General features: G+C 36.3%; 1 protein-coding gene across 3 annotated transcripts in view; it reads left to right on the top strand.

The window, feature by feature from the left end:
* The window catches only part of grik2 (glutamate receptor, ionotropic, kainate 2), a 786,146-nt gene that overhangs the window by 216,786 nt on the left and 553,340 nt on the right, over window positions 1–16,020 (top strand). For 2 of the 3 annotated variants that reach the window (XM_039747858.1, XM_039747859.1), the window contains one exon: window positions 1,718–1,885. In XM_039747858.1, coding sequence (XP_039603792.1) covers window positions 1,718–1,885 — 168 coding nt within the window. Of the gene's footprint in view, window positions 1–1,717; window positions 1,886–16,020 lie in introns of those variants that run through there. The other variant, XM_039747861.1, reaches the window with a different exon arrangement.

Here is a 16,020-nt window from a genome sequence, read left to right as displayed (position 1 = left end):
AGACATAAAGAGTTTACAGTAAAGTAAACGCTAAATAAATCCAAACAATTTTAATAAACAGAATCCTAGCAAGGGCAATGAAGAATAAAAGCTCCATTAAGCAATATCCTTCCACTCACACCAGGCGACTTCTGAGAACCAGTAGTTGTCTGTCAGCATTATTAGGGAAGCATGATGATGGTGTCAGAAGGCAAATAAGGCAAGGTGTGGTGTAAGATGGAAAAATAACTTCATATAATAGCTGCCTTCCTTTCAGAAATGAAATCGTCTGTAGTATTGCCTCTGGTCCAAAAGAAATCTTATTTATTCTAATCTTAAACCCTTTAGATCGTTGATGCCTTCTGATATGGGCACCTCTCATTATACCAAAGCCGTGCAACACTCAACATACGTTTATCCTTTTGGCTCATTCCCCATGGGACTCTCTTTCTAGGCCTGTGTTCTAGCCATCTGCCAACATTGAGATTTTGCTTGAAAACCCACCTGCTCTCTCTTGCTTTTCAAAAGGCTAGCGCTGCCAATACTGCTGTCCCCAGTGTTTCACCACAAGATTGCTACCTGTACCTTCACGTCTACTAACCTAAACCATCAACCAGTTTGTATTTAGTGAGTGATTGTATTTTATTCTAAGTGGTTGTCAGTTTCATGTTTCAATAGTTTCTTAATTAATCCTGTATTGTAGCTTTATGCATCTTTAATTTTTACTGCAATGTTTCTTTTACTTTATGGTTCTATAATATTGTAATTGTAAAGAGTCCTCTGATAGTCCTTGTAAAAAGACTGATTGATTGACTGTTTGTTTTTTTTTTTTTGAAAAAAAATTCAATGCATAAGTCAGATTTAATGGCATGTCTGTGCAGAAGGTGGAGGCAGTAAATGGACCTGTGCTCAGCAAGTCAGATTGAGGATAGCAGCATCACAGTGATATAATTAGGAAATCACCCTTAGTGAAAAAGCAAGCTGTATAACAGTCATACGTTTGGTGAGCAGCTGTCTTCTTTAAATAGAGCTCCTGAGGAGGAGAAGGGGCAGTAAATGAAGACTGAAAAGGAGACAGTAGCTATAAGAGGCCCTAGAGGTGTCATTGATTTTTTTGTGTAAAGGACTTTAGCATGCACTGTATATAATGTTGATTTTCATGTTTAGCACCAGTGAAATTGTGTACACCTTTATGTTTAAGATTTTTTTTCAATGCATATACTTTGCTAGTCTATAATGTTATCTGTGTATTACAATTTGTTACATTCGCCACCCCCTCTCTTTACAAACTAGCTGGACAAGTCTTTCAGTTTTACTGTGGCTTATGTTTTTTGTTATTCCTCTGAGAATACATGACAGAAACACTCTTGGTTCTCTTCACAGATGGCAGGAATCCAGTAAAATGTTATTTTTTTCTTTACTTTTACTCTTTATTTTTCAGCTTATGTAACATGCTGAGATGTACTGTAAGCTGTGCTGTTCAATATGTTTGAGGGACACTGTTTATTTGAATGTGTGCATTTATCGCCCATCATCCCTTAGTCAAGCATTTTAAATGTCAACGTTATACTCTTCATGGAATTTTGTATCTGGTCAAAGGGACTTGATTTACACACTGTAGCCATTATGTTAACTGGAATTGGCCCAAACACTATATGCCTACTGCCTGTAGTTTTTAACAGTAATGTGAAAATTTGAATGCTTAACTGAAAATATATTATGTGTCTGTGTTTTCCAGGTGGTATTTTTGAATCCATAGAGGCCGGTCCTTCAGGAGCTGAGGAATTAGCCTTTAAATTTGCATTAAATACAATCAACAGAAACAGGACACTACTGCCAAACACAACTCTAACATATGACATCCAAAGGATAAACATTTATGACAGTTTTGAAGCTTCCAGAAAAGGTAAAGTGGTATAATCTTCAATCTCTATGTATAGACTCTGCCGAGATCCAACATTTTATTTATTTTTGCTTTGAATGAATTTTCTGGCAGAAAGAATCAAGGCAGGAATCTGTTAAACGTGAGGACAGTATCAGTTTACAATGTGGCAAATCTGAAATGAATAATAACTATCTGAAATGGCAAAACAAAGAAAATTAGCTTTTATAAGCCTTTTTGTGGTAGCTGCATGATATTTAATGGCTTCTGGAAAAATATCTGGTTGATGAGAGGCATGGCTTTAGGACGTAATTGTTTCCACTTCTACATAATAAATTAGATAAAAAGTGAGACTAAAATTGTCATATAATATAAAATTGCTACATGTTTTTAAGGCATGTTTTATTTAATCAAAGCAGACCTTGTATTATTTGCTTTATGTTTTAATTTGAAAATTAGTATGGTTATAGGGTGGCATGGTGGCACAGTGATAGCACTGCTGCCTTGCAGTTACGAGACCCGGGTTCGCTTCCCTGGTCCTCCCTGCGTGGATTTTGCAAGTTCTCCCTGTGTCTGCATGGGTTTCCTCCCACAGTCCAAAGACATGCAGGTTAGATGGATTGGTGATTCTAAATTGTACTTGGTGTTTGTGTGTGTCCTGCGGTGGGTTGGTGCCCTGCCAGGGATTGGTTCGTGCCCTGTGTTGGCTGGGATTAGCTCCAGCAGACCCCCATGACCCTGTGTTCAGATTCATCAGGTTGAAAAATGGATGGATTATTATGGTTATGTAGGGGTGGCACAATGATGTAAACTTTCGCATTGCTGCTGTGTAACTTCAAAGGTCCAGTGGAGTTTATACATTATACCCCAAAGTCATAACTATAGAATTGGTTGGCATTCCACGTTAGTCCAGTGTGAGTGAGTTTGGGTCTGGGTGTAATAGAACTGTTTCTCATATACTGTAGGATTGTCCCATGCCTTGTACTCAAGGCAGCCAGGATAGACTTAACAATTCTTTCCTGAAATCGGTGTGTTCAGAAAATTAATGGATGGATGATAGTCTGTATTTTTTTTTCAGCTGTTTGTGAGTGAGCAGCATAGTGCTATGAATATTGATGCTGCCTCTGAATCCAAGCACAGTCAATATCTGTGTTAAGATTGCACATACTTTCAGTGTTTACATGTTTTTTTTTTTCAACAGACATTCTAATTTACCTCCCACAATGTAAACATATGCATTTTAACTGACAACTCTAAACTGGCCTGGTGTGAGCAAATGTACGCCATTGGACACGTGTAAAAGTGTGCCTACACTCTTAAAAATAATTGTTCTTTAATGGTACTATATGGTTCTTTACTGGGTTGTTTGGTTCCTCATAGGGCCACTGCATATGAGTTCTTTGCATTTGAAGATGGTTCTTTGTGCTTTGAATAACTAACTTCCTAATATTTAGAATTAAACCTGAAGTTTTTATTGTATTGTAAGCTACCTACCTAGCAGGACACTAACAGATTAAGAAAACCTGAATTTAGCCTGTGTTATGGTTTGTAGTGAAAGGCCTTTTAAAATCATGGCCTATTGGCATTTCACAAATCATTTATTATATTACTGAGGTGGGCTGGCGCCCTGCCTGGGGTTTGTTTCCTGCCTTGCACCCTGTGTTGGCTGGGATTGGCTCCAGCAGAGTGCCGTGACCCTGTAGTTAGAATGTAGCGGGATGGATAATGGATGGATGGATTTATTATATGAATGATTATTTATGAAGCCTGTTATGAATATAAATAAAAAAAGGATTCTTTCTTGATCCTTCACGTGGCTGGGTCTTTTGGGAAACAAAAATGGTTCCTCAATGGCCATAGCCATTGTACAATAGACAAGATGGTCCCTGTTGCAGGTCATGATATGGGGTTGGGGATGGAAAACAGGGAGGCATAACTCAAACACAATCAGTTCAATACTTTTACGTTAGTTGCAACAAAGTACATAATCTTTGGCCATAGCCACAACATTAATACACAATAATGTGGAAATGCTTTTTAAAAGTGCTAATGCTTTACAGTCTAAACCTTCACATACAGAAAACTGCACATCAAAGCACCATATGTTATGTGAAATAAAGTAACATTATTTAGGAGTTACCCTGGTTGAAAAAACCATGGACTAAAATTATGTAATGACAAGTTAACAGTACATGTGCATTTCAATAGAAGACAGCAGAAATAAAGTGATTCATAAATGTGACTCAAAAAATTATTTAATAACAGACGCATGAGCAACTACTGTTTTCATATGGCTTTTTTGGAGCTTATGCAGCATTTTATGAACCGATTATTTTGAGAGTAAAACAAAGAATTCCTGGGCACATTGAGTAAAGCACCTCGTTGTGGCAAACATGATGGGATGGGTGTCTATCTCCTAAATCCTAACCCCAACCTTGTCTGTCCACACCCCCTGAGCTCTGTTCCTGACCCAAGAGCTCCGACTAAACACTGTCCTGCAGCAAGTGCTACTTACAATAGACTGGTACACCATTTTGTTCCAGTTCCTGACGTGCGCACAATGCTGCTAAGATAGGCTGTAGCTCCCAATGACATTTAACTGGATAAGTGGGTTATAAAGCACAGTAGATAGTTGTGAACTTGTTACTGGTTGAGTTAACATTCCAATGACAACCATTGTCACATGTACTGTATCAGTTAAAAATCATTCAACATACTTCCTTCATTATTGTTCTTGTCAAATTAGATTAGAAGATCAGATTCAAGTATCGAATACTCTTTTTGTCTTTCCTGGGCACAAGCTGAAACAGATCTTAAAATTCAATGTGCCTTTCTAACATGTATATACAGTACATACTATCTGTCAATTAATTCATACATTACTCTAACAATTCCATTTCTACACCAATTTCTGAAGGCAGTCTCCACAATAGTAGGCAGAGGGCAAGAACTTATTCTGAAGAGGCACATATATACCTGCCCAATGCTACCACCCCCTCTGAAAAATGTTATGCTATCAACCAAAGCTGAGAATACTAGCCATTACTCCACTTTAACCTTGTAAAATTCGATAAATGTGTGCTAACACATTTGTATTGTTATGAGCAGTTCAAGAATATATTTGCCTATAAATACTTAAATATGTTATGCTCAGTCTGTTTCAACTTTTTCTTGAATGACATGAAGTAAAGGAATGCAAACCCTCTGCCTTAAATAATAAGTTAGATATGTCGATAACTAAAAAAGTAGAAACAAAGTAATATTTTTACCAGTAAGATGAGAAGCCAGATATGTTTATGTAACAGATTTAAATGTCTTTTACCAGTAGAAGCTATTCAGTAAAACATATTGCTGAAAATAAGAGCAATGTTAATGCCCAGTTTAGTATAATTTTCAGGGACTAATCTTTAACTTTTTTTAAGAAAGGCTATAGATCTATAAATAATGTAACACCTCATTTAGGTATGAAAATGTATTGACAGTTTTGTATAACAATAAAAATGTAACAAATATCAAAACTGTTAATTTATTAAAATAATTCACACTATTGTGCTGTCCAAAAACAAATGGATATACAAAAACTGATAGATATATAGACAATAAAAATGTTGAAGACAAGAAAAAAAAAAGATTGTGCCAGTGATGACTGTTTTATTGTATTTGGGTTATTCTATCTGTGTTTTAAATGTGAGAGACCAGCCACCAATGCAGATATTGCAGTAGTTTTTATCAGCAAGGTCTGAATATGTCTTTGTATTCATTCTAGTGTGTGACATTTTATAAATGAAAAAAATATGATATTGGAAATCAAAAAGATTAAAAATATGGTACTGTACAGCCACAGCCAGAAAGCTGATATACCCTTGGAGAATGAGTGCTGATTGTAATTCTGTTGCTTTGTTGGCAGTGTATTGGAAAAAATATTGTGCATAACTGTATTTCTTGTTAACCTGGTAGTTACTGTCATGAAATAAATGTGCAATTATATATCAATTACTGATAATTACAGAAGCTGCAGGGTATCTTGTTAATAAATTCTGCCAGACTGTTAACAGTACTTAATTATACAGAAAAGAGCAAAAAAAGTTAAATGAAAACAGTGCATTAGTTACAGATAATTGCTCAATAATAAAGAGAATAACACAAACTACTATTAAAATCAATTTAGTGAATTTGGTGCATGTTGAAAATTCTGCAATCTAGAAGTCATTAAAAATTGGTATACTTAGAATAACATGTTTAAAATAATGAAACTGTAAGATTTTTAAAATCATTTTCCAAAATTACAAATAGGATAAGCCTTCCTTAAGCTTACTTTCCCATTTTATAAAATAATTTTGCTATAAATTACTTGGAGAAAGTCTAAGCAAACTACAGCCTGAATGTATTGTGCGTGTTCAGGTATTAATTATTGGCTTAAATTCATTCAGCCATGACACCATTTTTTAAAGTAATTTTTGCACTGTACAATTATATTTAATTAATTAATTCTTGAACTGTATAACACCCTTTAATGAGTACACACTTACATATTTACATACTTTCCTATTTACAACCATAGCACGAAAACTATATTAATATTTGACTAGGGATAGAGCTTTTGCCTGCAGTTTGCCGGTGGCCCCTCGTCTTTCTTTGTTATCATTAAACAGGAGGCAGTCACATGATAGAGGGTGCTCAAATAGATGACCGTTCTTCAAGTTTTGTGCTTCCCATCCTTGTGAAGCATTTGTCCAGTTCTCTAGTGATTATAATTTATTGGAATTCTCTTGAGTCTTATTGTCTATTTTTATGATGTCTTTCTCTCATAGTTTTGTCACTTTTAACCAAAAGATCTTTGCATGGTTTCTCTGTAATGAACAATGAGAGGATGACACTCTTCTCATTAGTTCTGTCCCAAGCTCTTTCACCAGTTTCTTGAAAGCCTGGGAGAAGATTTGTAAGAACAGTGAAATAAAACCATACTTTGATGAACCTATCTGCTTACAATATGGATTTAATGTGAAGCAATGCAAAATAAATAAATAAATAATGACAGTATTCTAAATATAGGAAATTTGCAATAAATAAAGTATGCACAAAATGTGTGAGAAAATATATGCACAATTTCAAGACACAATCTAAATGCCACAAAAAAGCAAAGATTTTAGTATAGTGCAACACACAGTTATACGGCAATACCAAAAAGATGGTGCAAAAAATACAAAAAACACATCTATATGGGGCATGTGAAACTTTGGCACTAGTGGCATAAGTGGAAACGTCTTAGGGTACCTTACTAGTGAGAGGTAAAGGTATTCCCCCTGTGTTAAAGAGACAGCGGTCGTGGATAGAAATTGCTTAGAAAATGAATGCACTTGGAAATGCAGATTGAAATCAGGCAAAAGAGAAATGGTAGGACTATAACAGTGCTGCTATAAGAAAATTAATGAAATGGAAGAGACAGTGTGGGAAAACAGTTCATGGGCTGTACCAAGAGTGCATGCTTTTGGACATGAAGAGTGAACTTATTCATAAAATTTGTTTGTGTGCATGCCTTAAGTTGAACTATGAATTTTATTCATTTCAGTGTTGCGGGAATGATCATAAATAGGTTCCTTTAGGTCCCTTTGCTCTAGTGAAATGCTGCTGAGCTGAGAATCTTGTAGTGCCCACACAGCAACAATCATATTCAGACATTTTATTAGGAGAATGATGTAGGCTCATACAATACCTGGCTTATGCGAAGCTTTCAAGTGCCATTTTAACTAAACCAACACATCTCTCAATTGCTTATTTTGTGCTTATCTAATCCCTATTGTACAGTATTTCTTTTATTCCTAGAATGATGAATGTGTCATGGGTGGGAGATAGAGGATACCTGCTGCCTCCCAAAAGCCACACACCCTGAAACTCACCTTCTTCTTCCATAAGCTTAGCATTGCAGTTTGCCCATATTAATGAATCTCTAGATTAAATGTCAGAAATGCCTTATTCTTGTTCCTTATAATGTGTGGAATGTCAACATATGACTTGCACATTTATGGAAGGACATCATTTTCTACAAATATTGGTTTAATATTTATCAGCGGAAGTTTAAGTCCTAATATGTGTGCTGTCAATAAAACCACTTAAGTCTGGAAACCCACTAATTGCCTGAAAATGTATGACCATTCCAGAAGATTTCCTAGCAAGCTATCTTAAAGTAACCAAGGCTTGCACTTCTGTAGTCGAGGCACACTGCCATCTTGTTTGCTTTTTAATGGAAAGTCAAAGTGTGAATGTTTTGCTTCTTAATCTTTATTTTTACAATCTACTCCTCATATACTCTATCAAATATATTTTCAGTACTTCTATGTCTTTCATTGATTTTACTGGCATGTCTTCATCTCAACTGAAGAATATTTTTGTTAATGCAAATGTTCTGTTTTATAAACAATATTTTTCTACTCATATACTCTATCAAATATTTTCGCAGTACTTCTTTGTTTTTCATTCATTTCTCTGGTGTGACTTCATCTCACTGGAGGAATATTTTTGTGCCTTAATAATTCAGTGGGTTGTTACATTGTTAGCGCGATGAGAAACATACAAATTCAACCATTCAAAAAAGCCCTTGCACCACATCTTGAGACTGTTAGATGATACACCAATTCTGATGCAAGACTGCATGCATTATTCTTTAAGTGTCACAGTGAGAAACTTGCAAACTATTCCTACTGTTGTAAAACATTCAAGAAACTTGGCCATTGTCTTGTATATGAGATACTGTGCCATACATATAGGATATATGTAATTTCACATATATGTGAGAAAGTCATTCAAAATTAGTTAATCTTAGTTGTATTTTACATAACAGCTTTACAAAGCTTATTCCACTTATGTTCATTGCCACGTCTATCCCATGTTCTGCAATGATATGAAAATCAAATTAAGGCTTTTACTAATCAATGTACTGGGGGAGAGTTCAGACTGATACAAGTGTAAATATGTTCATATTTGTTTTCGTCATACTTAGTTTGTAAATTCAAACTACATTGCAAGTCGTCTTGTCTGTCTTTGCTTCAATAAAGCACCCTGTGTTGACATTATTTACACATTAATTTTATTGCTACAGTTATTGCAATTTAGTGTTGTGTGTTTGTAGAAGGGTTAGTATAGTCCACTGGCACTGGTTGCAAGGCAGTAACCAGCTCTGAATTGACAGCCATCTAATTGCTGGACACACTCACCTAGGCACATGGGCAGATTTGGTTGATGTGTCTTATCAAAGTGGGAGGAAACTAGAGAAAACCCATGGATAGGGCTTGCAAATTCTATGCAGAAAGTGCATGGGTGAAAATAGAACCCAGGAATCCAGAGCAGCCAAGGAGCCAGAACTAATATCATCTCAGAGTTAGCCTGACTGGACACTTTGAGTTGTTTTTGTATGAGTGTTTATGTTCCCATGGTTGGTTTTCTTTGCCTGCACTCAGTGTTTCTGGAAAGGACTTCAGAACACCATGGTCCTGAACTGAAATGAGGGTTTTTCGAAAATCAGTAAGTACCTTGAATCATTACCTAGGTAACATTTGTATCTGCATTGCCATTGACCAGCACATGAAATGTGTCTGTTTAAAGCATAGTGCATTTAAACAGCTTTGTTAAAGTAATTTGTATTCTGTCAGGCTTGGGTCACACAGTTTCACAGAGTTATTCAGGGTTTTCAAGAAACATAAACTTTGTTTCGTAAACAGCATAATAAAGCATAAAGAATAAAGCAGAGGATGCCTGGGAGAGACAAAGCAATAAGACTTTTAAATGTTCAAAGCGCCATGCAAGATGCAGATCATGCAGCACAGCAGCAAGCCAGCAGCTACTCGAGCAAAGAGGAGGTAAAAACTGTATTTGTTTCCCAATGTATTACCATTTAAGAGGGGTATTGGAGGAGTGGCCGTGTCTTTTAGGGGTGCGTTCAGCCCCCCTCTTCACAATACTTAGTAATATATGATCTTGTGCTTGTAATGATCCTCCTACTTGTACATAAGTTGCATGGTCCTAAATGCTTTAATCTTCCTTCCACAAATCCCTTCCCTCAACAATGCATAAATCAGTTTTATTGTTCTAGGGAGTAACTAAACCTGAACAGCATGGTAGCAGTGATAGTTTCATAACGAAAACAAGAACTAGAACTAAAAATATTGTTTTTCATTTTACAAGAACAAGAACTGAAATTAAAACAAAGAGAGAAGCTAAAACTAAATAAAAATTAAAAATAGTAATAAGTGAATGAACTAAAACGAGAACAAAAATTGAGTAAAAACAAAAAAAACAGCGATAGCATTTTTGTTCAATCTAGTTCAGTCACCCTGAACGTTTAGTTACGTTACATTGTTTACTATGCGGTACCTTGGGCTTACTATAGTCACGTTGTTTGTAAGGACCGTTGTTTGTTTGTTGCGCACATATGGCTCATCGGGTTGAAGCATAGATTTTTGTGGGTAGAAAGCGAGAAAGTAACATGTGGAAATACTTTACAGCACAGATGATAATAAAAGCTAATGCAGTGTGCGAGAAGAAGAAAAGAGTCTCAGAGCATCAGTGCAGGGCCAACTGGATCAGTAGTTAGTGGAAGTCCAGCACTGCTCTGGCACCATGACTGCACTTCAGGTGGGAGGCATGAAAAGAAAAAAAAAAACTAATAATGATAACATAAAATACATTTTTCCACTGGTCTGTGCAATACATTTTTTTTATGTATGATTCCAATAATATTGATCAATTTTATAGTCAAAATCGCTGAATTTGCACATTTCCTGATCAAATACAGGGGAGAAACATGAGGTGCGGTACTGATGAGTCTCACCTCACTTCAGACTGCACTCTCCCTCACACACTGGGTTGATGGATGCAATTGGCACGTGCGTGTTGCTGTCTCTCTGTGTGTCACCAATATAATGTTTGCAGACACGTTTATTATACCCCCTGACTTTCCACAGTCGGGCTAATATCTTTATTGAATGTGTGTGACATATTTAGTCTTGCTGATCGGACATAAAACTGCAGTGAGGTAAGGCAGACAGTACCGTGCCGCACCGTGTTGCTGTTGTTCTTCTACGCAGAGGCTCTGAGCGCTAATAAGTTAGTGATATGAGAAAGTCAAGTGCAGTGTAGCGGTCCATTTATTTTTATTTTTTCTTCCAAATGACTGCTAAAATGAAGATTAAGACTTTTAAAACTAATGGAAGATACAGTATGTGTCTGCAAAGAATGCTGATGAGCTATGAAACATAACCAGCAGCCAATGTCCATGCTGCCAATTGAATAGTGAATAAGCTACGCTATTGGGTTCATATATTTGGAAATCTGATTCTGAAGGAGTCAGTGCCTCACCATCCATGAACCTCACTGCACGTCACTTCTTCAGTACTGTCAGCAGAAATCATCAACATACAGTCTTACTAGTTCCGCTCATAGTGTCGACGACCTTGTCTGTGCACCTGCATAACAGGCATTCATCAAGCAAATATTTTCACTGTGTGGCTATCTGTGCAATGGACACTGTTGTAACATGAACAAATCTCGCAAAATGTGTGCTTGTTTAAAGCTTAACAGCAACATTCTTGCACAGACTGGTTTCTTGGGTTGAAACATTTGATCTTGTTGATTATATTCATGAGGCCACTTAATCAGTTTGATCATTGATAGTCAAGCTGTGTTTAACGGCATTATGAACTGTGAGTGTATTTTGTTGACTGAAACATAACTTGCATTGAAATATGTGTAGGCCAGCATTTGTGGTCTTACAACAGAAAAAAAAACTAAAATTGTACTAATATTATATAAAAAGGCCAGAACTAAATAAAAACTAAAATTTTAAACACAGAACTAAATTAAAATTGTTGACTCCATTGAAAACTATAACAAAATAAAAAATAAAAATGAATTCTATAAAATAAAATAAAAACTACAATTAATATCATAACTGAAATATGACTGCATGGTAGTCCATTAAAGGGCCTATGCACACACACACACACCCATGTCCAGTGCTGATTTTTGTCAATGGATGTGGTCATAGAGAAAGCTGGCATAAACTAAGTGCAGTCAGAGTTTCTCTTGGATTGAAATTTAAACCACAAACATATTAAGTTAAAAACTTGAGATTTCATTTTTATGTGTAGTATTTAGTTCTTTGTGTATAAGTTGATATGACAAATTTTATGTTTAATTTGTATTTTTATCTTCAACCAACAATGCGTATTAGTTTAGTAACACTACTTAATTTCTGGTTTCAATTAATACAATGAGCTAAAGAATTTCTCACAGTGCAGACATACTTTTCATTGTAAAACTAAACCTTTTCTGGTTTTACAACCATAATCAGTCATTACTGTCTCAGTGTGTATCGGGATGCCTCTTGAACTGAATATTTTTAAGCAGTTTTTTGGTAAGTTTACCGTACTTGACTGTTTACTTTGTCTATATTTAAAATATTTAATTTATACACACAAATTATAGAGTTTTATCATTTAAAGTAACATTTGTTGTGTCATTTTAATTGCACAGAAGTTATGCCAAATACCAAGCCTTAATCAAAAAATAAATTTTTCTATACACATTGGAATCCACAATACACTTAAAATGTCTTGTTTAAACACAAATTTACTAATATTAATCAATTTTATTTCAATTTTAAATCTTTCCAATACATTTTAGGACTGCAACACCAGTTAACATAAATATGGCCAAAAATAATATGCAACAAACAAAAGTCTGAATTAGAGTAACCGCCTTAATTTGTGGTGTTCATAAAAAATGTAATGAATTAATTCATGAGATAGAAGTACCTTATAAACAAGAATAGTCATGCCACATATTTGAAATATTGATATATGTGTACAATTTAAATATTTAAAGTATTTTCTCCATTGTAATACAACAAAATAAAAAATAACATAATATTCGTAATCACTGACCTTGAAAATAGTCTAAAACAAGTACCCTCAATACTTATGATTGAAATTTGTCATTTTTAACCTTCTGGAGAATGGCTCTATGAGTGCTAGGTCCATGAGTAAAGAATCAAATAACAAAAATGTTATCATATTCATGATCAGCAATCTCAAAATAGCATAAAATACACTCCTCATGCCTATATCCTAATTTCTTCAAAGTTTTGTAAAAAAAAGTATATTTGACTCCTCATATCTCATTAGTGGGTGAATTTCTGTGGTCAGTTGAAGTGGGATGTTCAAGTCCTTCTGATCATTTTTGCTGAAGATAACTATTAGTAATTTCCTGCATGCAAATATGGTTTTAAAACACTGCACAACAAAGCGTTTGCTTCTTGAACACTGTTGGGTCTTTCTTAATGATTTTTGGGTGCTGATTACAAATATCAAATCAAAATGTATTCGTCACGTACCGTTTCAGAGAAATCTTTAGTTTTGTCATGATTTTTTCTTATATTTATAACCAAACATTTTCACTCCCGTAAGTGACTTATCAACAACAGTTTGTGCAGCCTGGGCATGTCCAGGAATGGAATCAGGCCAGGTGGAAGCTGTTTTGTGGAAGTTGACATCCTGGGCATGCCTGGGCAGGTCTGAACGAGCTTGACGCTGTCTCAGCATGCTATAAAGGTGGCTTGCATACACCGATCCTGCTCATTTGGTTAATATAGATAGTCAGTGTGTATGTATAGTATCAGTATAATAAAGTATAGTATCTGTAGCAATATAACAGTAACTAAGCCTGATGCTATAGACGTTTTGGTGTCGGGCGATATGTCTCGTCAATGTCGTAACAGCTACGATACATTCTGCTATATCTGTGGCGAATATACACTTGCGCCTAACAGAGATGTTGGATGATTGCTCTAGTGAAGAAAGCTTATCATCTGTATTTCGGCTGCAAAACTGGTGATCAAGACAAGGAATGGGCACCTCACATTTGCTGTGCGACATGTGCTGTCAGTCCGAGAGCCTGGCTCAGAGGCACTCGAAAGATGATGTCCTTGCTGTCCGATGATATGGTGAGAACAGAAAGACCATGTGACGGACTGTTACTTCTGCTTGACTAATGTGTCTGGTTTCTCTGCCAAAAACAAGAAGTCAATTGAATATCCTAATCTGCCTTCAGCAATGAGACCCGTGCCACATGACGACAATCTTCCAATTCTAAAACCCCAGAGGATTGTACCTTAGATGAACCAGATGAAGAAACTGAAATGCAGGGTACTGACAGTGCCATTGACCTGGATTTTGAACCGTGCTCATCAGGCAATCCACATCTGATAACACTGGGTTATTTTTTTTTAGTTTTGGGTCTGTCAAAAGCAAAAGCCGAGCTGCTGGGCTTGAAACTGCAGGAATGGTGTTTGCATTCAGCAGGTACGAAAATTTCTGTTTCGAGGCCGGCGTCATGATATACCCAAATTTTTTGCACAAGTCGACAGTCTCTGTTTCTGTTGTGACATTGAAGGATTGTTCTTGGCCTTGGGGTGTGATCACAACCCGGAAGAGTGGCGTCTCTTTATTGATTCGTCAATGTTAAGCCTGAAAGCTGTTGTTTTACACAATGGCAACGTTTATCATTAAGTACCTGTTGGCTATGCATCACACCTGAAAGAAACATATAAGAATATGGAACTGTTGCTGAAGCAGTATAGCAGGTACAACTGGAATATCTATGGAGATCTTAAAAGTTGTTGCTCTGTTACTAGGACTGCAGCTTGGCTATACAAAGTATTGTTGTTTCATCTGTGAATGGGACAGCCGTGCCAAAGAATCGCACTATTCTCAACAGAACTGGCCAGTCCATAAAAACTTAGTTCCAGGACAGAAAAATGTGGCACATGAATCACTTGTCGACCAAAAAACAGGCAAAAATATTTGTGCCTCCTCTTCACATAAAACTTGGACTTATGAAGAATTTCATGAAAACCCTGAACATGGAAGGCTAAGGTTTTCGTTATTTAAGGCAGATGTTCCCAATAATAACTGATGCCAAGATCAAAGAGAGCATTTTTGTTGGCCCCCAGATCAGAAATGTTATGAGTGACAAGCGGTTTGAAGATCTGTTAGTTGTGCCGGAAAAAAATGCCTGGAAAGCCTTCAAAGACGTTGTTGACAATTTCTGGGTAATTACAATAAATATATAAAAAAATTTTGTTTTTCAACATATATACAAAATTAAATGTACAGTTTGCCAGAAAGATGTTCAAATAAATTTCTTTGTAGTAAAATTAACACATGGATTGGTTGTAAGATGTTCCCCCTCATAACCAGAAGTTGGGAGCAAACAGTGCGTTGCTGCACCCACAACTCGACAAACCACTTCAGGATCCCAAGTTAGAACCGGAGTGCAGTCATGCAATGGGTAACACCTCAGCACCACACTAATTCTAAAAGAATGGAACCTTGTAAGATTTTTTTTTACAGTGGCTGGAATGCCAATCCTGCCACCAACCTCTGGCTTCTCTCTACAGGTTGGAGGACCTGCCTGCAGGGCGGGATTGCAGGTTAATGTCATACCAAGAATGCAGAAATTGCAGGTTAAAGGCCTTGCTAAGGGCCCAATGGAGTGGAATCACTTCTGGAATTTACAGGATTCAAACCAGCAACCTTCTGATTGCCGGTACAGATCCCTAACCTCAGAGCCACCACTTCGGCCTTGCAGTCTTCATAGCTGGACCACTTTAAATCACGTATGTTTACAAAGCACATTATTTCTTCCTCTCTGGACAGTTGAATTCTAATATACTTTTTATTTTGTTTTTAATGTAAAGTTTCAGTTAAATGCAGTGGTTCATTAGTTATTAATGTCTCAGATAGATTCATTTCCTGGCCTGGCCACTTGTCTATGCAGAGTTTGAGTGCTCTCCTAATGTGAATATGGGTTTCTCCTGATTTCTTGTTACATCTCTGAGTTTTGCATCTTCAGCCTGATAGCATCTCTAAACACACTTAGTGTGAATGTCATTTTGGGTCTGTGCGTGAGCATGCACTGCACTCTTCTGATACCCCATACAGGACTGATTCCTGCATTGTGCCTATTACTAGTAGGCCTGACCCTGGCTCCCAGTGACATAGTATTGAATTAAGGTGGTTAAGAAAATAAAGTAGCTGAGCCAAAAATATTCTGTTAAGTCCAGATCACATCTTTGTTTTTTATTGAATGAAGATTGCAGTATCTTA

This window comes from Polypterus senegalus, chromosome 3, assembly GCF_016835505.1.
Source record: "Polypterus senegalus isolate Bchr_013 chromosome 3, ASM1683550v1, whole genome shotgun sequence".
NCBI lineage: Eukaryota > Metazoa > Chordata > Cladistia > Polypteriformes > Polypteridae > Polypterus > Polypterus senegalus.
Note: the sequence above shows the minus strand (reverse complement) of the source record. Positions and strands in the feature narration are given on the sequence as shown.